The 25,707-nt window shown below is 48.5% G+C and overlaps 1 protein-coding gene across 1 annotated transcript in view; it reads right to left on the reverse strand.

Moving 5' to 3' along the window:
- Positions 1 to 20,682, reverse strand: part of opn4a (opsin 4a (melanopsin)) — a gene marked incomplete at both ends in the record, with an annotated part of 308,754 nt that extends 288,072 nt beyond the window's left edge. Inside the window, one exon of the mRNA XM_084321904.1 lies at positions 20,533 to 20,682. Coding sequence (XP_084178030.1) covers positions 20,533 to 20,682 — 150 coding nt within the window. The remainder of the gene's footprint in view (positions 1 to 20,532) is intronic.
- Positions 20,683 to 25,707: the final 5,025 nt, after the last annotated feature.

Raw genomic sequence — 25,707 nt, forward strand, 5'->3', positions numbered from 1 at the left:
TCTGTCTGTCTGTCTGTCTGTCTGTCTCTCAGCAGGCCTCCTCCAAGTTGCAGGAGCCACAGAATACAGAAACTGTTACGTCGCCAGGATACAAAAACAATTCCAAACATCATCATCATCATCTAGTGTAAACTATGCCTGTCTGCGTTAGAAATGCTGTCAGCATCCAAGGACTCTGCGTCTAATTTTACGAAGCTGTTAGAGACCGACCGACCGCTGGCTGCACAGACACCCAGGCTCCAGGGTCTGTCCCGACCGATCCACGGCCCCCGACAGCTTTCCGGCTGTGAGCGACGTTCCGCTCCGAGGCTGCGTGATCGCATGCAGGGGAGGGGAGGGGAGTCGTGTCTGGGTGCACGCGATCGCCTCTCAAACCAAAACAAGCCGAGAGTGCGAAGCGGTCTCACCTCTGTGCCCCTGTGCGCCCATACGTCTACCCCCCCCCCAACCCTGCAACAATGGCCACCACCTCCATGTCCCTAGTCTAGACATAATATGAGCAACACTACAGTGTTTCAAAGAGAACTAACAGCCACAGTGGAGGCCTACCTAGCTGTAGTGCAAAATGTTGAAGTGTTCCTTTAAGTCTCTTTCTCTTTTGTCAATCTACCTTACCTCTCTCTCTTTCACTCTTTCGTCAGTTTGCCTTACCTCTTTCTTTCTTTCTTTCTTTCTTTCTTTCTTTCTTTCTTTCTTTCTTTCTTTCTTTCTTTCTTTCTTTTTTCTTCTTTCTCTTTCTTTCTTTCTTTCTTTCTTTCTTTCTTTTCTTTCTTTCTTTCTTTTCTTTCTTTCTTTCTTTCTTTCTTTCTTTCTTTCTTTCTTTCTTTCTTTCTCTCTCTCTCTCTCTCTCTCTCTCTCTTCTCTCTCTCTCTCTCTCTCTCTCTCTCTCTCTCTCTACCTCTGTCTCTCTGTCTCTCTCTCAGTCTCTCAGTCTCTCAGTCTCTCTTTCTATCAGTTCTGTTCTGCTGTGGGTCACAGAGATACCACAGCACCGGAAACTGAATAGGTGTTGTGTGTGTGTGTGTGTGTGTGTGTGTGTGTGTGTGTGTGTGTGTGTGTGTGTGTGTGTGTGTGTGTGTGTGTGTGTGTGTGTGTGTGTGTGTGTGTGTGTGTGTGTGTGTGTGTGTGTGGGCGTGTGTGTGTGTGAGAGAGAGAGAGAGAGAGAGAGAGAAAGAGGAGAGGAGAGAGAGAAGAGATGAGAGAGAGAGAGAGAGAGAGAGAGAGAGAGAGAGAGAGAGAGAGAGAGAGAGAGAAGAGAGAGGAGAGAGAGAGAGAGAGAGAGGACGTCTGTCCTTCATGTAAACACCTGGAGCTCAGTGGACCAGCCAGACCAGCCAGGCCTCCATCAAACTTATTGATGAGCTGAAACTGTACTGTATTCTGCAGCAACGCTATCACACAGAGAGCTGAAACTGTACTGTATTCTGCAGCAACACTATCACACAGAGAGCTGAAACTGTACTGTATTCTGCAGCAACGCTATCACACAGAGAGCTGAAACTGTACTGTATTCTGCAGCAACACTATCACACAGAGAGCTGAAACTGTACTGTATTCTGCAGCAACGCTATCACACAGAGAGCTGAAACTGTACTGTATTCTACAGCAACACTATCACACAGAGAGCTGAAACTGTACTGTATTCTGCAGCAACGCTATCACACAGAGAGCTGAAACTGTACTGTATTCTACAGCAACACTATCACACAGAGAGCTGAAACTGTACTGTATTCTGCAGAAACACTATCACACAGAGAGCTGAAACTGTACTGTATTCTGCAGCAACACTATCACACAGAGAGCTGAAACTGTACTGTATTCTGCAGCAACACTATCACACAGAGAGCTGAAACTGTACTGTATTCTGCAGCAACAGTATCACACAGAGCCAGCATGTGAGGATTGGTCCAATACCGCACGCTTCCAGGTACCAATTGCCCTCACGCACCTGAAGTGAGTTTCAAATCAACTCGGTGGAGCCCTTATATACTCTGGGGTTCTGTATGTTCTGTGTCGGGTCGTTTGCTTACCACTACCTGCTGCTTGTTCCTCCCGTGTGTTTCTCCGTCGTTTCTCCAGAACGTCTTTGGAAGTCGCCGCTCTTGCTCCTCTCTGCCATCCGTGGATCTGTGCCTCGTAGATCGCTTTGCGCAATTGCGCCTTGGTGAGTTTTTGGAAACATACTTTTTTGGATGCTCTGTTTTTTCCTCGCATTTTCCTGGACTCGGGACCTTTCTGTTTTTGTGTGTTTTGGTAAACACTGAAGATGTGTCGCTTGTGTTAGTACTGGACTCAGCTAATAATACTGGACTGCCTCGTATTCCATACGCTCGTTTGTTGACATTCTTTCTCTCTCTGTTCCTCCCAGAATGGATCTGTTCCTCCCCGAGTGGATGTCCAAGTAGCTGCAGAGCCGCAGAGTCAGAGGCGCAACGCCACAGTGCCGTCTCTGCTCTGAGCCGAGCTGCAGAGCCGCAGAGCCTACTCTGTCCAAGGTCATTCTCCCCTTATGCTTTTTGTTGTTTTTGCTCTTCTCTGTTTTGGAAATAAATACGCCCTGGTTTTTGGCTAACTCTGAACTACCTGTCTGTGCCGTGCTGTTGGGGTTGTTTACAAACCATAACATTACGACCCGACCATGTCGACCCCAGCCGACACAGACAGAGTTAGAGCAGCGTTGGCGGTCCAGATCCAGCTGACCAACGACCACACCCAACAGTTAGGTGCGGCTGCTGTGCAGGACCTCCGGGCCCAGGTCCAGCCAATTCAGGATTCTCTTGACACTCTGGCCACCCAGCAGACTACCCAGGGTAATCAGCAGGCTGATATTCTGCACCAGCTACAGGCTCTCAGTGCAGCATTTAACACCCTGCTTTTAACCCCACCTGTGCCAGGAGTCCCAGCCTGATCACCACCCGCCGCCGCGATAGACCCTGCACCTCCCGACCTCGCACCTCGGGAGCCCCGTCTCTCCAACCCACGTTTGTTCGACGGTAACTTCGAGGAGTGTGCCACATTCATCATGCAATGTGAGTTGCTTTTCATTCATCAACCCAGCCGATTTACGTCAGAGGGAGCCCGAGTAGCGTACATGACTAACCTGCTCACAGGCCGAGCAGCACAGTGGGTTACTGCTTCCTGGTCTATGAGGGCTGATTTTTGTTTCTCATACCCAGACTTCGTGGCAGAGCTCCGAAGGGTTTTCCACCACCCAGCTCGTGGCCAGGACCCGGGAGCTCGGTTGGGCACCTTCCGGCAGGGCAGTGGCAGTGTCACCGACTACGCGCTGGAGTTCAGACTGGCCGCAACCGAGAGCGGTTGGAATGATCGGGCGCTTCATCTCACCTTCCTGAAGGGGCTCAACGACGCTGTAAGGGACCAGCTTGCGACCCGAGAGGAGCCCAATTCTCTCGAGAGCCTTATCAGCCTCGCCATTCGCATCGACGGACGCCTCCGGGAGAGAAGGCATGAGAGAGCACGACTGGGGCCCCCAGAGGTTCCCCAGACCCCCCGTACTCGTGACTGTTCTGCTGACCGTCCTGCCCCCTCCGCGACTGGTGGCCCTTTTCCCTCCCGAGCTGTGACCAAGGAGGAACCCATGCAGCTGGGACGCACCCTCCTTAGCCCGGCCGAATGGGAGTCCAGGCTCAGGTCCGGCCTATGTCTCTACTGCGGCCGGGATGGCCACCGTATCTCCAATTGCCCTACCCGGCCAAAAGACCAGGCTCACCGGGACCCCGGGAGATCCTGGTGAGCCGTTTTTCCTGTTCCCACACCCGTGCACCACCTAACCGTCTGACGAGCGTCACCCTAGCCTGGGTGGACCAGCGGGCGACGGTGGGTGCACTCATTGACTCGGGTGCTGATGAGAGTTTCCTGGACGTTGAGTTTGCCACCCAGGCCAACATTCCACTTGAGGACCTCGAGAGGCCCTTGGAGGTTTTCGCGCTGGATCAGCACCGCCTGGCTGACATCACTCAACGCACCTGTCCTGTCCTCCTCACCATTGCTGGTAACCACGTTGAGATACTCCAGTTCTTTATTACCAGATCCCCTCTTGTCCCAGTAGTCCTGGGTCGGCCCTGGCTCGCGCTGCATGAGCCCCACATCGCCTGGTCCTCCAGCACCATCATGGGGTGGAGCTCCTCCTGTCATGCCCAGTGTCTTCAGGCGGCGTCCAGTCCTTCGCCCCGGAGTTCCCCTTGTGTGCCGCCCTCGGACCTCTCAACTATTCCCCCCGAGTACCACGACCTCGGGGAGGTTTTCAGCAAGTCCCGGGCTCAGGCCCTTCCTCCTCACCGGCCTTACGACTGTGCCATCGACCTCCACTCAGGGGCCCCCCTTCCCGGCAGCCGCCTCTACAGTCTGACCGTCCCTGAGAAGGCAGCGATGGATAAATACATCTCTGAGTCCTTGGCAGCAGGCCTCATTAGGCCCTCGTCTTCCCCGGTGGCGGCCGGTTTCTTTTTTGTTGGGAAGAAGGATGGAGACCTTCGACCCTGCATTGACTATCGCCAACTCAACGAGATCACCATTAAGAACAAATATCCTCTTCCTCTCATGAACTCCACCTTCGAGCCCCTCACCCAGGCTACCGTCTTCACCAAACTGGACCTCCGGAGTGCCTACCATCTGGTCCATATCCGAGAGGGAGATGAATGGAAGACCGCCTTCAAGACTCCCAGGGGTCATTACGAGTATCTGGTGATGCCGTTCGGCCTCACCAACGCTCCGGCGGTATTCTCGGCGCTCATGAACGACGTCCTCCGTGACATGCTCGAGGAGTTTGTGGTGGTATACCTGGACGACATCCTCATCTTCTCCAAGACTCTCGAGGAACACGTCCAGCATGTCCGCCGAGTACTGGAGCGCCTCCTCCACAACCGGCTCTTCGTTAAGGCAGAGAAGTGCCGTTTCCACTCCGACTCCGTCGATTACCTTGTGTTGTGAAGGGCCAGATTAAAGCTGAGAATCTACATATATTGTTTATATACATTGTATATTATTTATATATACACGGTATGTCCCTTTACCTGCGTTCGAACCATAGTGATATTCGCTCTCCTTATTGGATGGCGCCCTAGGCGCCAGCCCGCAAGCCCCCAACGTCAGGTTCAAAGACAAGCTCAGGCATGTCGTAACATGCCCGGAGACAGCGTATTGATCCCAGACAAGAACTGAGGTTTGGGACTAGATAACCACTTAAGTATATATACGGCGCAAGGTGCGCACAGCAGCACTTCTTCGTTGTTCGTTCATCAAGTTCATCCCGAGTCAGCGGGTAGTGAAGTGAGCAACCGTGCGTTGAGAACATGTGTGAATAGAATAGTAAAGTGTCAGAGTTTAATGCAGTAACGTCAAGTTCGACCTATTTTAATGTGAAGTAAATAGTTGTTCATTTATTGTATATCGTGCAACCACAGTTCGTTCGTGTGTAGCATTACCCAGCGGTTCGTTCGTGTTTAGCTAGTGAACCTTAGCCAGGGTGTGTGGCCTAAATACGTCGCCAGCACCCGAGGAGGCCTAGTCGGAGAACCGTTGGACATGTGCACCGGAGAACCAGCGGCGGCGATTGCAGAACCATTACTGGTTGGATTATATTGATTTGGAACGTGTTACCCGGAGAAGAGCCTCGTTGATTTCCACTATCGTTTGGGATTCAACCTCGTGAGGATTACACTCGGGCTGGCCTCATGGACAGAGGCTGGCTAGCTGTCATCGTTTGCTATCGAGCGTTTGGATTACAGTTATTGCTTTTGCTGCTGATCGTTGGATTTACAAGGACTGACTTCTGTACGTGGAGTCCCTTTATTCTTCATTGAATCAGACTGAGTATCCGAACATTCCTCTATCCTCTAGACCTTACAACTCTGAGAGGAACCCAGTGTCTCCAGGCGGTACCAGCGTTGCCTTCTATAATTGCTATTATACGCCAGGTGGCGTCAACCTAGACCCATCGTAGGAATCCTGCTATTCCCAGTGACTCATGCTACTGACTGACTTCATGCATATTCTTCGCCATACAAGCGCGACCCTAATTCTCATTCTGTAACCTAATGTTGCATAATAATAAAATACCCTCAAATACTATTTCTTTGTCAATGCCGTGTTCTTATGAGTGTTCACCATCTATATTTGATGTACTGTCTGGCCAGTAATTAAAGTACATACCTAGCAGTGGTTTAATCTATCACAATCTTTAATACAGTCAGGGTTTTGTAACCCCTCAGTTACACCTTGGCTTCATCGTGGAGAGCGGCCTGACCCGAGCCGACCCTCGCAAGATCCGGGCCGTGGAGGAGTGGCCGGAACCCACCTCTCGGAAGGAGCTACAGAGCTTCCTCGGGTTCGCAAACTTTTACCGGAGGTTCATCCGGAACTACAGCCAAGTGGCGGAACCACTTACCAGGCTGACCTCTCCCTCCCTGCCGTTTGACTGGTCTCCAGCGGCCTGCGCTGCGTTCCGTTCCCTCAAGAAGAAGTTTACCACCGCCCCGGTCTTGCTCCACCCAGACCCCAAGAGGCAGTTTATTGTGGAGGTGAACGCCTCGGATACTGGACTAGGGGCTATCTTGTCTCAGCGGTCGGCGACGGACCAGAAGGTCCATCCGTGCGCTTTCTACTCTCGTCGGTTCCTTCCTGCCGAGAGGAACTATGACATTGGCAATCGGGAGCTGCTGGCGGTAGTGGCTGCCTTGGAGGAGTGACATTGGCTGGAGGGGGCCGAGGAACCGTTCACCATTTGGACGGACCATAAGAACTTGACGTACATCCGTGCATCCAATCGCCTCAACGGCCGGCAGGCAAGGTGGGCCAGCTTCCTCAGTCGGTTCGACTTCTCGTTGACTTTTCGCCCTGGGTCCCACAACACGAAGGCCGACTCTCTGTCCCGGTTACACTCCAAGGGAGCTCCAACCACTGAGGATCCGACTCCCATCCTCCCAGAGGTCAGGGTGGTGGGAGTGGTCACCTTGGGCATCGAGACCATGGTCAGGCGTGCCCTACGTTTCCATCCCGCTCCCAGTAACGTACCTGTTCGTTGCCTCTTCGTCCCCGACTCAGTCCGGTCCCGGGTTCTCCAATGGGGCCATACCAGCCGGTTTGCCTGCCACCCCGGCGTTCATCGCACTTTCTCCTTCCTGGCTCGTCGATTCTGGTGGCCCACCATGAGGAACGACGTCAAGGAGTCTGCGCCCGCAGCAAGGCCTCCCACCAGGCACCCTCCGGTCTATTACAGCCACTTCCCATTCCGAGCCGCCCTTGGTCCCATGTGGCGTTGGACTTCGTCACGGGTCTTCCACCATCCCAGGGAAACACAGTCCTTCTGACTGTGGTGGACCGGTTCAGCAAGGGGGTCCACCTCGTGGCCCTTCCCAAGCTTCCCTCAGCTTCCGAGACAGCGGACCTCCTGACAAGCCACGTGTTCCGCCTCCATGGTTTCCCCCAGGACGTCGTCTCGGACAGGGGTCCCCAGTTCACTTCCCAGGTATGGCGGGCCTTTTGCAAGGGATTGGGGGCAACTGTTAGTCTCTCGTCTGGTTACCATCCACAGACTAACGGAAAAACAGAGAGGATGAACCAGAGCGTGGAGTCTGCTCTCCGTTGTGTTGCCGCCAAGAGACCTGCTTCCTGGAGCCGGTTCCTCCCCTGGGTCGAGTACGCCATCAACTCCCTGGTCAGTTCCGCCACCGGCCTCTCGCCATTCGAGGTATCCCTGGGCTACCAACCCCCTCTTTTCCCTGCACAGGAGTCGGAAGTGGCAGTTCCCTCCGTGCAGGAGCATCTCGACCGGTGTCGTCAAGTCTGGGAGATCACCAGGACAGTGCTGCTCCGGGCATCGGAGCGCGCCAGTCGGGGAGCTAACCGACGCCGGATCCCTGCGCCGACGTACCAACCTGGGCAGAGGGTATGGTTGTCCTCCAAGGATCTTCCGCTTCGATCCACGGCCAAGAAGCTTAACCCCCGGTTCGTCGGTCCTTTTGAGATCCAGAGGGTGCTCAGTCCCACGGCGGTGAGTCTTAAGCTTCCTGCGTCCATGCGCATTCATCCCGTTTTTCATGTGTCCCGGGTTAAGCCCGTCTCTCTCAGTCCCCTGATGCCTCCTGCTCCAGATCCGCCTCCTCCCGAGATGGTGGACGGACACCCCCAGTGGAAGGTCCGTCAGCTCATGGACGTCCGACGGCGGGGACGGGGGTTCCAGTACCTGGTGGACTGGGAGGGTTATGGTCCGGAGGAACGGAGCTGGGTCTCCCGCCAGCTCATCATGGACCCCGCCCTGGTCACCGACTTCCATCGTTCCCATCCGGGGAGGCCGAGGCCGGGCGGGTCGCCGGGTGGCTCCCATGGAGGGGGGGGGGTACTGTGAGAATTGGTCCAATACCGCACGCTTCCAGGTACCAATTGCCCTCACGCACCTGAAGTGAGTTTCAAATCAGCTCGGTGGAGCCCTTATATACTCTGGGGTTCTGTACGTTCTGTGTCGGGTCGTTTGCTTACCACTACCTGCTGCTTGTTCCTCCTGTGTGTTTCTCCGTCGTTTCTCCAGAACGTCTTTGGAAGTCGCCGCTCTTGCTCCTCTCTGCCATCCGTGGATCTGTGCCTCGTAGATCGCTTTGCGCAATTGCGCCTTGGTGAGTTTTTGGAAACATACTTTTTTGGATGCTCTGTTTTTTCCTCGCATTTTCCTGGACTCGGGACCTTTCTGTTTTTGTGTGTTTTGGTAAACACTGAAGATGTGTCGCTTGTGTTAGTACTGGACTCAGCTAATAATACTGGACTGCCTCGTATTCCATACGCTCGTTTGTTGACATTCTCTCTCTCTCTGTTCCTCCCCGAGTGGATCTGTTCCTCCCAGAGTGGATGTCCAAGTAGCTGCAGAGCCGCAGAGTCAGAGGCGCAACGCCACAGTGCCGTCTCTGCTCTGAGCCGAGCTGCAGAGCCGCAGAGCCTACTCTGCCCAAGGACATTCTCCCCTTATGCTTTTTGTTGTTTTTGCTCTTCTCTGTTTTGGAAATAAATACGCCCTGGTTTTTGGCTAACTCTGAACTACCTGTCTGTGCCGTGCTGTTGGGGTTGTTTACAAACCATAACACAGCAGCTGAAACGAGAGATTTAAGAGCTTTATTTGGATACATAATTGTCATGCTATTCATCCTGACTTGAAAGGACTTGGTTCAAGCACAACATACCTGCCTTAATATAGAATAGAATAGAATAGAATAGAATAGAATAGAAATACTTTAATTATCCTGAGGGAAATTTGACACTACAAATAAATCGCTCACATTAAACATTTAGACAGAACAAAGTCACAAATAAGAATAACAAAACAAATTGCCTAAAAATAAGAATAGAATAAAATATACAGTAAAAATATACAGTAAAATATACAGAAGTCTACAGTAGGTGTAATATTGCACAGTGTTGTTTCAAAAGTAAATGTCCAGGAAGATGGTAACTGTCACTCTGTGCTCAGTCATGCAGTGAGGCACAGTGATGCATTGTAAAGTCTGATGGCTGTCGGAATGAAGGACTTCCTGTGCCGTTCAGTGCTACATTTAGGGAGTGTTAGCCTAGCACTGAACATACTCCTCCTGTCAGCCAAGTCTGTGTATAGTGGGTGGGAGGGGTTTTCCAGAAACACAGGCTATACAATGCAGTTCAAGCGTTTCAGGTTTAAAAAGGGTTAACCCAGGCCAACAGGTCATTGCGCGCAAAGCCCGACCTGGGCCTAGAGGACCGTGACCTACACAGGGATGCATAGAGGAGTTGACAGAAGCAGCCTCCCGACAGCCCCCTCCCATCCCTGGTTAACAGGGAGGGAGGGGTGAAACAAATGGGGAAGGACCAACCCCCTAACATCGTGCAAACAGGTACAACACAGTATGGACCAATGCATGCCACTGTTAAAGGCAACTCAAGGTGACATGTATATGACACACACATTCATGACATCAACCCCTGTGACGTCCGGCCCGACCTAGCATTTTCCCCCTGGAAAAACACAGAGTCCCTCTGGGAACCAGAACCTGTCTGTACCCCGGCGGACAACGGGTTAAACTGATCCGGTCCGGCGTGACCAGGACCAGTCCCGTGCCCTAGTCACGCCGCCGCTCCCAGTCCTAAGAGGGGGGTAGGTACGCTTGTCGATCCAAAACATCACAGAGGGCGCCACCAAGACGGTCAGTACGCGAACACACTGCTCTCGGTGGCCCACCCAAAGGCGTGAACCCCCCTGCCAATGTTTGATCTACTCCGTCATCTCCCCCCGGAGATGTACGCGAGTCCTCGAGTCTAACCTAGTGCACTGGCGCTCGGTAGAGACAAAAATCCCTTTCCCAGCCGACCGCATAAAAAACACAGTTTTTATGATGTTGGGCAACCAAGGCGCGCCGGGCCCGTAAGCATATTCAATCATTGAAAAAACACCCTGGGCCAGCGCTGAACGGTCTCGAAAGACCATAAGCTGATTTCATAACAGTTAACAGTGTATATGCTCGCAATGAACCCGAGAACAGTGACGGCGAATTTCCAACAAGAAAGAGCCTCACAACATTTCCCCTTGCTATCTGAAGAGCAGCAGGGAGCCGGTCTAGAGACGCAGACACAGGCTCACATATGGCAAGCCTGGGAATAACAACCCCCCCCCCCCCCCCTCCCTGTGACAAGCTTTCTTTCCCAGCTCGTCAGGGATACTGATAGGTAGAAAGAAAAAACTCTCGTAAGATATAACTATATCCGGGGGGGGGGGGGGGGGGGGTATTTGTCCACCCCTCCCACCCACCTCACCCCAGATATGATGCAATAGAAGAAGGCAGAGCCACGACACCAGTTTGCATGGCGTGCTACATGAAAGCACACATACCTGCTAGGGTAATAGCTCTACATCCTGCACGCCAGCCACACCTCGTTTGTGTAAAAAACAGGTTTTATTTCACGGCTCCAGCTTATGTGCGAAACCCTTGCCACCCGCTATTTTCACCTCTACCCTTAAAGCCCAACCTCCAGGTTAAACCCTACTGATCAATTATGGGTAGTTTACATCATTGGTATATAATTTCATTATTTATTTTTTTCCATTTGACACCGGAAATGCCACTCTGAAAGAGTTAAAAAGGTCCACGCATGAATAACATGCACGCGCGAATCAAAAAAGCTTATCAAACGCCGACGTCACTACAGGTGCATATTAATGAGCCGAATCTAAAAGCTAGCACGGCCGTGAAGTCACTTCAGGAAATGCCTTGCCCGTCCGGGTCATAGTACTAGTTCAATGGTGGCCCACTCGGTGCATCACAGTTAGCCTATATAGCTCCGCCGTCCCTGCTGCCTACAGTCGGGACCACTACACTGACGTTAGCCTATGGTTCTCTCCTCTTTGTGTGCCCCCGTCCTCGCGGGTGTCCTGCGGAGGAGCTTGTGGACGCGACAACAGCGGCGGCCGTTGTTAGCTCATAGCTATCGTGTGTACCACTAGCCTTTACGGGCTCGAGCACCCTACAGGCTGCCACCATTGTCGCCGTTGTCGCTTCCATGGGCCCCCCGGCAGGGTACCCGTGGGGACGGGGTGTACAGAGAGGAGAGAACCATTTTGGGTCGGCCGTTCATGCCGGCCAGCGAGCCGGATGTCGGGATATTTTGTTAGCACAATAGCTACCAAGCTAAGCTATGTTAGCTACTAACGTTATAAACACAATATGTGTACAACGACACAATGATTTACATTATTACAAATATGGTAACGTGGTTGTGGCTTTAGAGATGGGTGGCTATAATCACGGAGCAATAGTGTTAGGTGAAACAGATACATTTACATTCGGCTAGTAGTAGCAAGCATATATCAGTGCCTGCCACTAGCTGTGTGTGACTCTCAGCGCCCCCTGGTGAGCCCCCTGGTGCCCTGCACCTGTTGTGACGATCATTTCGATTACACACGCACGTTATGAACCATTGACCTCAATACCTTCTATGCGAGGTTTGATGCTGGTAATAACAACACCAGCTCACAAGCCTCGGCAATGGGGGGGGGGGGTCGGCTGCTGATGGAGGCGCAGTGTTCAGGGTAACAGAGCATGAGGTGAGGCGGACCTTTAAAAAAGTGAATATCAGGAAGGCAGCAGGTCCAGACGGCATCCCCGGCCGCGTCCTAAAAGTCTGTGCCGACCAACTGGCCCCAGTATTCACTGACATATTTAACCTGTCCTTAGAACAGGCTGTCATCCCCACCTGCCTGAAGAAGTCCACTATTATCCCTGTACCCAAAAAATCCAAGCCTGCTTGCCTCAACGACTACCGCCCTGTAGCTCTCACCTCCATAGCCATGAAGTGCTTCGAGAAGCTAGTAAAGGGCTACATCTGCTCCTCCCTCCCCATCAACATGGACCCCCTGCAATTTGCATACCGCCCCAACAGGTCCACGGAGGACGCCATATCCCATGTGCTGCACACAGCAGCATCACACCTGGACAAGAGGCAGGGGAACTATGTGAGAATGCTATTCATCGACTACAGCTCGGCATTCAATACCATAGTCCCCTCCATACTCATAGCCAAGCTCAGGGACCTGGGCTTGGGCTATGACCTCTGCCAGTGGGTCTTGGACTTCCTGACTGGCAGACCCCAGGTGGTGAGAGCAGGCAACTGCACCTCCTCATCCATCACCCTCAACATAGGGGCCCCCCAGGGCTGTGTTCTGAGTCCCCTCCTCTACTCCCTGTACACACACGACTGTGTGGCTCAGCGGAGTAGCAATACAATCGTCAAATTTGCTGACGACACAGTGGTGGTGGGCCTGATCTCTGCCAACGACGAGAGGGCCTACCTGGAAGAGGTCAAGGTCCTGGCGGGATGGTGCCAGGAAAACAGCCTCTCCCTGAACGTCAGCAAAACAAAGGAGATGATTGTGGACTTCAGGAGGTCGGGGGTCAAGGACTACAGCCCCCTCAGCATCGACGGGGCACCGGTTGAGAGAGTCAACAGCTTCAAGTACCTCGGAGCCTACATATCCGAGGACTTGACATGGACCACACACATTAACAGTGTGGTGAAGAAGGCACAACAACGCCTCTACTTCCTCAGGCGCCTAAGGAAGTTCCAAGTCAGCCAGAAGATCCTTAAGAACTTCTACTCATGTACAATAGAGAGCATCTTGACCGGCAACATCACCTCCTGGTTTGGGAATAGCACTGCAAAAGACCAAAGCAGACTACAAAGAGTGACACGTTCAGCCGAACGCACAATTGGAGGGGGGCTCCCCACCCTCCAGAACATTTACTACAAGCGTTGCAAGGGGAAGGCTAAGAGAATTATTAAGGACTCGAGCCACCCGAACAACTGCCTCTTTGAACTGCTGCCGTCAGGCAAGCGATACAGGAGTCTCAAGGCGAGCACAGAAAGACTCAGAAGTAGCTTCTATCCCCAGGCCATCAGGCTGCTAAACGAACAATGAATGAACACTACACAACAACAACCACCAAACACACATAGCACACACATCCACACGCACACACTCACTTTAAACAAACACACTGTAGCACCCACTCCACACACTTTATAGCACACACCCACTTTAAACAAACACACTGTAGCACCCACTCCCCACACTTTATATTTATGGATGAAGGATTGCACTACAACTCGTACACCTTACTGTAAATTGTACCTAAAATTGTACCTCATCCCATTTCTGCTTTGCACTAGATAGTACTGTACATTAGTACACTGCATAGTATTGTGTATTGTATATTATATGGTAACTCAGAACATTGTACATATGTCTATACCGAACACTGTGACCTCATTTTCTTCTTCTAAATTCATGCTATATTATGTTATTATGTTATTTGATACTATCTTGTCTAGCACAGTCTCTGGAGCGTAACAGTAAGAAGCATTTTGTATGAAAGTATTCTGTACTTCTGTATGACAACTATTAAAGAACTTGAACTTGAACTTGAACTTGATTAAAATATGCACGTGCGTGGTGATTGTGTTGGGCAGACAAAATGTTTGATAAAAACGCTAAAACTGGGTCAATTTCAATACTTTCTTTTTCCATTCTTCATGAAAGTCACTGTTGGCCTAGTCCACATTGTTTATTGAACAAAAATACAACGTGAAGGTTGGCCTTTAAGCAAAGAAAAATATAACAGGCTAAAGAGAGGGACCAGGTTCCATGATGCCAGTTACCCAGGTGGGGTATCTCCCAGGCCTTTCTGTGTGGAGTTTGCATGTTCTCCCCGTGCTCGCAAGGGTTTCCCCCCCGATAAGATAAACCCAATGGAAAAACATGCACAACAATAGATCGCTAACGCTGTGGCGTCCTTGACGAAGACGGACAGGAGCACTTGGATTGGTCCCCTGGCGCGGCTCACGTTGACGCCTGTCTGCTCCCGGCTGCCCTTGGGGGGGACGGACGACGGGATGGGTTAATCGCAGATACGAATTGCATGCATGCATCGCATGTGTGCCGATTGATGACCTCTGAGCAGGTCCTAAATTATTATTATTATATTATTAAAGGCCATATGTAGGTCATATGCTACATATGTACAACTCTGTAAGCTAACACCCAGACCAGTTGTGGACTCAAGCTACGTTTACCTAACGTTACATGAAAACACACACAACTCTCATCATACAAAAAACGCCAACTTCACTTTTACTCACGTAAGAAAGAACGCCATCTTAAGTAGAGAGAAGGACATAAGCCTTGTTCCCTTCAGATTTTCAGATAACAACACACACACACACTACAAATGGCTACAACCTCTTTACATGTGACATGTCTGTTGCCTTGGCAGCCAGTGTGATCTGCCTGATCTGAGCATGACATCACTAACCCATATTCCCCCCTGACCTATAGACATAGATTACTAAAATAACAACATATGATATATTTTTTTGTTAGGGATGCCCCGATCACGTTTTTTGCCTTCATTCATCCATCCATTCATTCATTCATTCATTCATTCATTCATTCATTCATTCATTCATTCATTCATTCATTCATTCATTCATTCATTCATTCATTCATTCATTCATTCATTCATTCATTAATAAATGAGTGTAACATCAAGCACAGAAAGAAGAACAACATCTGAGATATATCTAGAGCTATTAATAAGCGGAAGTGTTCCCCCCCCTGTTAAGCTGTTTTCCATTCAGAGACGGGATTTTCTGCCTTAGAGCGCGTTTATCCAATCATAAAGGTCAGCCGAGAGGGAAGGAGGGACATACAAACAGAGAGTCGTCCTGATGTTCCCTCAGAAGGTGGCAGGCAGGTGGTATTTACCCACTGACCTGGGTTCTGTTCACAAACAGAGAGTCGTCCTGATGTTCCCTCAGAAGGTGGCAGGTGGTATTTACCCACTGACCTGGGTTCTGTTCACCGGTGTTTACACTGATGCACACACAACTGTCTGTGTGAAGCTTTTAGGAGGATGTAGTACAGAGATAGATAACAACACAAACAATCTGTAATGAAGAGAGCAGTACTAACTAACAGTGGCGTTGCGTGGGTAAAATAACAGAGGATGCCAATTTTTTTTTTATTTAAAGTATTAACTCATTGGGCGCCATTCACGAGAAAAGTCGGGTTAACTCGCCAGCGCTTGAGCGCCAATCACGAGAAAAGTCTGGTTTTAATCGTTATTTCTTTTATTCGCTATTGCCATTCATAATTCATCTGGGCAGCCTGTGCATACTGTTCTGAATGTGTCTGAGCTGGCAGTCGGTCAATACCGCCCTCTAACACCTTCGGCTGCTATTGCACTCCATTTGAAACGATGTAGTTTGTTTTCTGGGCCGAGCTGAGCCGTGCGGGCAGGGTTTAAATACTCCGGCAGGACAAGCGCTTACAACGATGCATCAACTAGCACCCCCCCCCCCCCCCCCCCTCCTCCCTCGTTCATATGCAATGCCGGATAACGTGGGACGGACCTCCGCCACCAGTAGCCTACTTGGAATGGCGATCAGATAATTGGATACTTTTTTTTGCATTACATCAGAGACAAGGTAAGGACACTATATATCCAATCTTGCATTGATCTGATATTTTTTTCTCCCGCGATCGAAGCTGTCTGTGTGGAGCTGTGTGTTTGTGCTGTTTACCGTTGGTGGCGGGGGGGTGCCCCGCTCCAAACCCCATTTCATGGGTGCATGAGGAGACATAATAATGATAATCTAGTGTTGATTTCAGGAAGATTCGATAATCAAGCGAAAAATGACAACGTGATAACTGGATTTCACTAAAGGGCTATTTTCGCGTATTTTCCTGTGATTACTCAGAATCACCCAAACTATACTCTTATTCACCACGGTATAAAACGGAAATGTACGGATGAAAAAACTATCTGTTTTTTTCCTTGTTGACTGGAAGCCATAGCTATAATATTTCATATCGTTTTAGCACTCGCAAGTTTGGCTTTCTCCCCATTGAACAAAGCGATGGCGTTCTACCCAGAAGGTAAACAACGACCCCTAGCGCTGAATGAGTTAATAAAATCTTTTTTTTTTACACACAACCTGACCACGCATGTGGAGGGACTTCTCCCGGAGCACGCTCATAACACACACACATTTTACACACAACCTGACCTCTATCTCTCTATCTGTGCCAGTGCAGACTGTGGGTGACTGTCACTCAAAGCACTTATGGGCAGAGCCCATCCAAGAACAGCCTGAAATCCTGAACTAGAAAAATTATGCTTTTGAGTACCGGTACTTCATTAGAAATACAAAACAATGCATTTTTTGGATACTTTTTTTTAACACATGTGTTCCATAGACTCACAGGAATTGTGTAAAGTTGCTCAAATAGTGCAAGGAATAGCAATGTATGGGACCTTTAAGGACTTGATTAGGACTGATGGAACACACCTGTGCACCACGTGATCACCCACATCCCACACACACACACACACACACACACACACAGAGACACACATAGCTTAAAACCCGAGGAGAGACAGAGAAAGGTTGAGTGGAGGTGAGGAAGGAGCAGAGATAGCAGATAGAGAGTGTTATACTGAGTTTGTGACGTGAGAGGTAGTTGGAAGGAGAGGCGAAAGCGAGAAGGTGTTCGTCGTACTGGACTCTGGACTGGCTGAGATACCCCCTTGTGAAACTAACCCTGGACCGGACGACAAACCCTGAGTATTGAACATTCCCTTTTTGTATGAGAGCCTGAAACGTGTTTTGACCCTGGACTGTTATTCGACTACTCTATTGCCCATCGGATGTGTTCTGTTAATCAATAAATATAATTTATTTATTGAAATTGTGCTTGTGTGAAAATTGGATTTGTTTGTTTTGGTCTGTGTCGACCCTGAACCCCACCAGGCTCGTCACAAAACGTATGTGGAAAAGAGGTACTTATAGAGTGAATTAAAGATGACAGACACGTGGGTCCGTGATCTCTGGTAAATCCATTACATAAACATTACAGCGCAACGACATTTACAGAATAGGCTATTGTATTCAACACATTATTTATTTAGGAAGATCAAGCCACATTCCCATTTACTGTGCAAACTGGCATAGAACAAGTGAATTACTGGCATCAGTGACTAAGGCAGGAAAAGGGCAACAAAATTATTATTTGCATAATAGGATTCTACTCTATGATTATTACCATAATCGGGCTGTCCCCGACTAAGGATTTGGATGGTCGACTATGATTGGTCAAAATGTGACGTTAGTCGACTATTGGTAGACTAAAAAAAAATATATATATAATATTTTTAATTTCTTTATTTTTATTTTTATTATTAATTTCCATTTAGGCTGTGGGGGTGGGGGGTGCTTAATGTCTGAAGGAGTCGACTGAAGGCTTCTTGTCCTCTGCAAATGCATGCAATTGGTCCACTGATGGATACATCTTGATATTTGTCTAGTCTAGTGTGTTCATTAGATGGGTGAAATCCTCTTTCAGTGCCTCTGTGCCTGTTTACCTGTTTGCCTGTTTGCCTGTTTGCCTGTTTGCCTCTGGTATGCGTGCCATTAGCGTTAGCCACGCTTCTAGGCCTCTTTTCTTTTGGAAAGAATGATAAAAAAATTATTATAAATTTTGATTTCTTTTTTAATTTTTTATATTCGACTAAGAGGTTGGCCAGTCGAATTTTTTTGGCCATTTTTTCATTGATGAAAACGCATAATATGGTTTTTACCTATACATTCGGATCAGCAGTTCAGCACCTGCACTGTTGGTGGGTGAGCCTAGTAAAGGATGTCGCATTGCGTTCATCTTCAATGAATGGACAATAGTCTACCAAAGCCCCCCCTCTCTCTCTATATATCTCACACACACACACACACACACACACACACACACACACACACACACACACACACACACACACACACACACACACACACACACACACACACACACACACACACACACACACACACACACACACACACACACACACACACACACACACACACACACACACACACACACACACACACTGCAGGAGACACACACACCACTGATGATAAACGGGGCTACCGTGGACAGGGTGAGCAGCTTCAAGTACCTGGGGGTCCACATCTCAGAGGACCTGACATGGTCAACACACATAGACACAGTAGTAAAGAAGGCGAAACAGCGTCTCTACCACCTGAGACAGTTAAGGAAGTTCAGAGTATCGGGGAAGATACTCCAGTCCTTCTACTCCGAAGCTGTAAAGAGCATCCTGACCGGAAACATCACTGCCTGGTATGGAAACAGCACGGCACAGGACAAGAAGGCCCTACAGAGAGTGGTGCGCTCAGCCGAGCGTACCACGGGTATTGCACTACCCCCCCTGCAGGTTCTATACAACAAGAGGTGCAAATCCAGAGCCTGCAGGATAATGAAAGACCCTCACCAGCCCAATAACAGCCTGTTTCAGCTGCTGAGGTCAGGCAGACGCCTGCGAACCCCAGCTACTAGGACAGAGAGGCTTAGGCTCAGCTTCTTCCCCCAGGCCATCAGAGCCATGAACAATGAACATTGAGTGCTCAGAACATTGAACTGTCCACACACAAGCACACATGAACACACACACGACACGCACACTGTGCACGCTCACACACGAGCAGCCACTTAACACTTTAACATGAGCGGGCACACACTCATGTCGCACACACGCACACTTATGGCCAAAGGAAAGGACACTTTAAATTAGAATAACAGGAACAGTGTATTGCACTACCAAAGCTAACTAGCATGTCACACATGCTCTGTAAATAACTATGTACAGATACCGAGATGTCACTCCATGTTACCTGCTACCTGTTACTGCACAATGTTGTTTCTTCTTTTGATTCTATTATATGTACCACTGTATTGCACATCGTTGCGGGCAAGACCACCCGCATTTCATTGTATACCTGTATGCCGTGACAATTAAAACTCTTGACTTGACTTGACTTGACACACACACACACACACACACACACACACACACACACACACACACTTCAGAAACAAACATAGTATCAATGAGAGCATCAATAACACACCTGAGTAATGTCTGCCCCCCCCCCCCCCCCCCCCCCCTAGTGCTGGGCCCTTGGAATCATCCTAAGCTACCCCCCCCCCCCCCCCCCCCCAGCGACGCCCCTGAGTCCAGGACTGTGTGTCTAAATACATCCATAGTCAACTAACCATCAGACTTTGTGACTAATTGACCAGTTGATTGACATTGATAGTGAAATTGTGTTTCAGCACGTGTGTCGTGCAGAAGGAGCTCTTTAAATGCAACGCTTACCACAGATAAATTTTTTTTAAATAAAATAACTAAGTATGAATACAGAAATAAATAGAAATACTGATTGGCTAACAAGTTCTCGACAAACTAAGGCCGACTGATACGTTGACTGATTAATCGACTGAGTGGTAATTGCTACAGCATCTGCAGATCCCTCCAGTGCTCAATAATTCACACATTGTTTCCTACACATTAAGTAATAAATACTGTAGATGTACAACAATAATCTCTTGGAGTCCTTGGAGGAGTGGAAATAGAGGCACAAACATTCTGTGTGCAGGGGAAGACAAACACAGGTGATGGCTCTCTCTCTTTCTTTCTTTCTTTTTCTTTCTTTCTCTCTCGAAACTGCCCTGGGAGAGGAAATGCCAAAAAGGTGTCAAAAAGAATAACGTTTTTACTGTCAGCAGTTATCTCTCTCTCTCTCATTACATAAAAATGTATTGTCAATTTTAGTACTCAAAATGTATGTTTTTCGGTCTGACTGATGATGATGATGATGATGATGATGATGATGATGATGATGATGATGATGACAATATAGCCTATCATATCACATAGCCTACCTTAGTTTAACACACTGCAACATTAACATAGTGAGCTGTTATTACTACTTAATAATGGCAAATCAATCATCTTCATCGTTACCATTAATCGGCATTCATATGGCACTTGGCACATGCAGTGAAGCCTCGCGCTGCACCGAGACATACTCTCTGGGAAGAAGCAGCTCCAGCAGAGGAAAACAAATACAGTATATCTTGAGAACACTCACCGCTGTGGTGACCGGGGCCAGGTCCACTAGCCGGTAGGCATTGACCGCCGTGTCGTTCCACGAGGACAGCGTCTCGGTGATACGCGTGCAGTTGGGATCCCGGTAGGGGCACGAGATTCCCTTCCGCGGGGACCGGAGCGCGCCGCTCATCGCTCCTCCTGGAACCAACGCGCCCTCCTGGAGGAGACGCACCGGGGGGTCGGGTCGATGGAGAGGGGGGAAAGACCAGAGCGCACCGGCGGCAACCCCGACCAGTCCAACCCGCTTCAAAAAACGATTAGATTAGGTGTCCACCACCGGCATCAGCTCGCCGCAGTGTAGATACTTTGGCACCAGCGCGTAGTTGTTTTGGAAAGTTATTGATTCCCGATAATAGGATGCTGGTGGTTTAGACAGACGCAGTCGGACCCAGAAGAGTTGGTCACACGGCACGCGCGCACCTCTGTTGCACCACAGCAGCCAAAACAGAAGAGATCGAGTTGCAAAGTACAGTATTTATAGCGAGGAGCGTTCATGCTTCCCAGAGTTCACTGTCTCCACCCATTAATGACAAGTGAGTAACACGCTTTTTCTGTACATTAGGTCATTAGGTTGCGCGCGTCTTTTAGCCATCATGAAGACATTATGCTGATGATTTGCCGACGTTGATTGATTGATTAATTGATTGATTGATTGATTGATTGATTGATTGAACACTTTATTAACAGATTGCAGAATGTGTACAATACAGTACGGCTCAATACACACAATTGTTAAGGGGAGGCAGACCAGAGAGACTTTCGTCAGGTCCCCCATTTTCAATTCATCATGTATCACAATTGCATGCTTTTTTGTTTCATTCATGATACCATTGAGGCAGAGAGGGGAGGGGGATTAATTCCAGTCATCTCGTAATTACTCACCTGTAAACAGGGGTGTAGCTGGAGATTCTGGCCCCATGAAAGAATGTATTTGTGGGCCCCCAATCCATGCGAGCGCACGTTGGGGGGCATTTATTTATTGATGAAAACGCATAATATGGTTTTTACCTATTTTTTTTATAATACAGGCAATTATACTTTTGAGTCATCTACATTAACTTACTTAATAATAAAACCATATTAATAAAAGGATAATAATAGTGTTCTCTGCCCCCCCCCCCCCCCCCCCCCCCCCCAGTGCTGGGCCCTTGGAATCATCCTAACCTCCCCCCCAGCTACTCCCCTGCCTGTAAATGTAAATACAATGAGAGTGCGTGTGGCTTCTACTGTCAGTGTATATGTATTAAAGCCAAGGCCACCATGGCATGCATGCCTTGAAATAGATTCGATTCAAATGTACTGTCACCATTATAAGCACAAGTACAGTACAGTGAAAATAAGTTTGGCATCCAACCAGAGAGCAAAATGTAACAGTAAAGTGCAATGACAATATACAATTTACAAGTGATTAAAATGAAATATATATACACGAGTACTACTACTGAGTGATAGTTTGATGTATGTACAGTGTTACAGTATAATTATGTACAGTATACGGTTACGGTTTGGTAGGTGTGTTGGACCCATGGTGCAGAGCAGAACAGAGAAGACAGGATGCAGCCGGTGTAGGTTTCAAACAAAGGGATACTCTTTATTTGAGAAGATTAATGAACATGCATATGAGTGCGAATAAATAAAAGGGGAGAAATCTCTGTCTCCAAAACAAGTTAAATAATAATACACAAATTAAAATACACAATAAACAGGGGGAAATAAAGGGGAGAAAGCAAAGTCTCCAAAACAGGAATAATAAATTATAAACACAACAAACAACGGTGCTGCATATACACACGCAAGATACACTTTCAATAACAAATTCATACAGCAATGACACGACAACGAAGAGCACATAGCGAACGTACTTAGCCTCTGTGGCGAGGAGCGATAAGGCTTTATTACAGGTAGGTATTACTCACGGACAGTTTGGTGATCGACTGACAGGGTTTGTAAGACACAGGGGAGAATATGAAGGGACATTAACGAGACACACCAGGTAACAATGACTGTAATTAATACAGGTAGACATGGCAATTACCACAGGGAACGCCAGAGGCTCGCTCATTGAGCAGAGCGAACCCCCAACGTTACAGTTACAGTCTTATTATGTACAGTGATACAGGTATGAATACACAGTATGACTTATGGTAGTAAGTCATACTGGCCAGCAGTGTACTCAATAAACTGAGCGCCCTCCAACCTACAAGGCCACCGGCCATGACAACATCCCCTCCAAATTCCTCAGAGACTCAGCAGCCGCCATCACCCCAATCATCACACACATAATAAACCTCTCCATAAAACAGGGACACGTCCCAAGGACTTCAAAATTGGCGAGGGTGACCCCTCTGCACAAAAAGGGCAGCAAATTAGACCCAGGCAACTACCGCCCTGTTTCTATTCTCACCTCCATCTCGAAAGTCATGGAAAAATAGTCTACGAACAGGTCGAAAAGTACCTAGCGGAAAAAAATCTAATCTAAACGAATTCCAATCTGGCTTCAGAACATCCCACTCCACTGACACATGCCTTCTCTATTTGAATGACCACATCAAACAAGAGGTGGACGCAGGCAAATACTGCGGCATGGTCATGCTGGACCTACAAAAGGCCTTTGACACGTCAATCACTCCATTCTGATGACAAGCTAAAAGCAATTGGTTTTGATAGTCTATCAGTGAGCTGGATGCAATCCTACCTTGAGGGGAGGTAAACGGTAAACGGTACCCTATCCCCCCCCCTCACAGTGAGCTGTGGTGTTCCACAAGGAAGCATACTAGGACCGCTACTGTTCCTAATTTATGCAAATGACATGTCGTCAGCTTGTGACTGCAACTTGTTCCTGTTTGCGGACGACTCAGCCCTGCTGGTCTCTGACAAGAACAAGTTACAGGTTGAAAAAACCCTCAGCTCGGAACTAGGCAGAATCTGCATATGGCTCGCTGATAACAAACTATCATTACACATGGGCAAAACAGAGTCCATTCTCTTCGGTTCAAATAACAAACTCAGCAAGACCGACGGCTTCTCAGTTACAGTGGGTGACAATATTGTCACAAGGAAAGATGAAATTACCTACCTGGGTTCCATCCTAGAGGCTAATCTCTCCTGTGACAAAATGGCATCCAATGTAATAAAAAAAGTCAACCAACGAACTCGATTCTTGTACCGGATCTCCTCTCTGGTAAACAAGAATACCCTGAAGACTCTGGCAGGAGCACTCATTCAGGGGTACTACGACTATGCTTGCACCTCATGGTACCAAAGCACCTCAAAGGCGCTAAAAACAAAATTACAAACATCTCAAAACAAACTGGTCAGACTACTGCTTGACCTTACTCCTAGAACCCACCTCACCCCTGCCCACTTTGACAACCTAGGATGGCTTAGAGTAGACGACAGAGTACAGCAACTAGCAATGGGCCTGGTCTACAAGATACACTACACGACCAAGGTACCCATGTACATGTCAAAATACTTCCCAAAGGTCAGTGAATACCACGATCACAACACCAGAGGGAGCTCCACAAATCATGTTAAACCCAGATTCGGCTCAAATAAGGGACTAAACACATTTCGCAATTATGCCACATCAATGTGGAACGCCCTACCCAAAGCTGTAAAGGAATGTGGATCACTACCCACTTTCAAAACCTCTCTCAAGGGACACCTACGGGAGACTGCAATTCAACACTGGCCCCTGTAAATATCCTAACCCAACCCCCTCCAATGTACAGTCATTTACCTAGTATGGTTTTGTCAATAGTCCAATGTACAATTTTGTTTGTTTGTACAGTGTCTCCTCCCCCCCCCCCCTCAATGTACAGTTTTACTTGTTTATACAGTGTGCCCCCCCCCCCCCCCCCCCCCCACCTCCAATGTAAATTACCCAGTATGGTTGTCAATATCCCAATGTACCCAACCCCCCCCACCCAACCTCCTCCAATGTACAGTTTCTACGTCAAATGTATATACTCCCTTTTCTTGACTCCTTCTGTATCACAAACAGTACTGTATTTGCAAATCTGGTATGTCATAAATGTATAGATGTAGCAGTACTGACTATCTGTATGTCATGTATGTCATAAATGTCCTGATGAATTGAAAATGGGGGACCCTGATGTAAACAAGACGAAAGTCTTTCTCTGGTCTGCATCCCCTTAACAATTGTGTGTATTGAGCTGTACTGTATTGTACCCATTCTGCAATCTGTTAATAAAGTTTTCAATCAATCAATCAATCAACTATTAACTCATTCAGCGCCAGGGGTCGCTGTCTACCTTCTGGGTAGAACGCCATCGCTGTAAGTCAATGGGGAGACTGCGAAACTTGCGAGTCCTTAAAATATATGAAATATTATAGCTATGGATCTAATAACACCGACGATTGTCAGTGAGTTGCTTCTGGTCAACATGCAAAAAACAGATCGTTTTTTCATCCGTACATTTCCGTTTTATACCGTTTTGAATATGCGTATAGTTTGGGTGATTCTTAGTAATCCCAGGAAAAGACGCGATAATAGGCCTTTAGTGAAATCCAGTTATCACGTTGCCATTTTTCGCCTGATTATCAAATCTTCCTGAAATCAATGCTAGATTATCGTTATTATCCTTCCTCATGCAAGAATGAAATGGGTCCTGGAGCGCGGCGCTCCCCCCCCCCCCCCCCCCCCCCCCCTCGTGCCACCAACGGTAAACAGCCACACACAGTCCACACAGACAGCTTCGATCGCGGTAGAAAAAAATATCAGATCAACGTAAGATTTGATATATAGTGTTCTTACCTTGTCTCTGATGTAATGCAAAAAAAATTATCCAATTATCTGATCGCCATTCCAAATACTGCTCGTGGAGGTCCGTCCCACGTTGTCCAGCATTGCATATGAAGGAGGGGTGGGCAGCCTCGTAGATGTATCGTTGTAAACGCTCGTCCTGCCGGAGTTTTAAACCCCTCCCGCACGGCTCAGCTCGGCCCAGAAAACAAACAACATCGTTTCAAATGGAGTGCAATACCGGCTGGAAGGCGTAGGCTGCGGTATTTGCCCTTTGCGAGCTCAGACCCATTCCCAATGATAACATCAGGCTGGATGGATGAAAAATGAATGGATATAGCTAATAAAAGAAATAACGATTCAAACCCGAGATTTCTCGTGATTGGC

This window comes from Notolepis coatsorum (genome assembly GCF_963971535.1).
Source record: "Notolepis coatsorum genome assembly, chromosome: 9".
Taxonomy (NCBI): Eukaryota; Metazoa; Chordata; class Actinopteri; order Aulopiformes; family Paralepididae; genus Notolepis; species Notolepis coatsorum.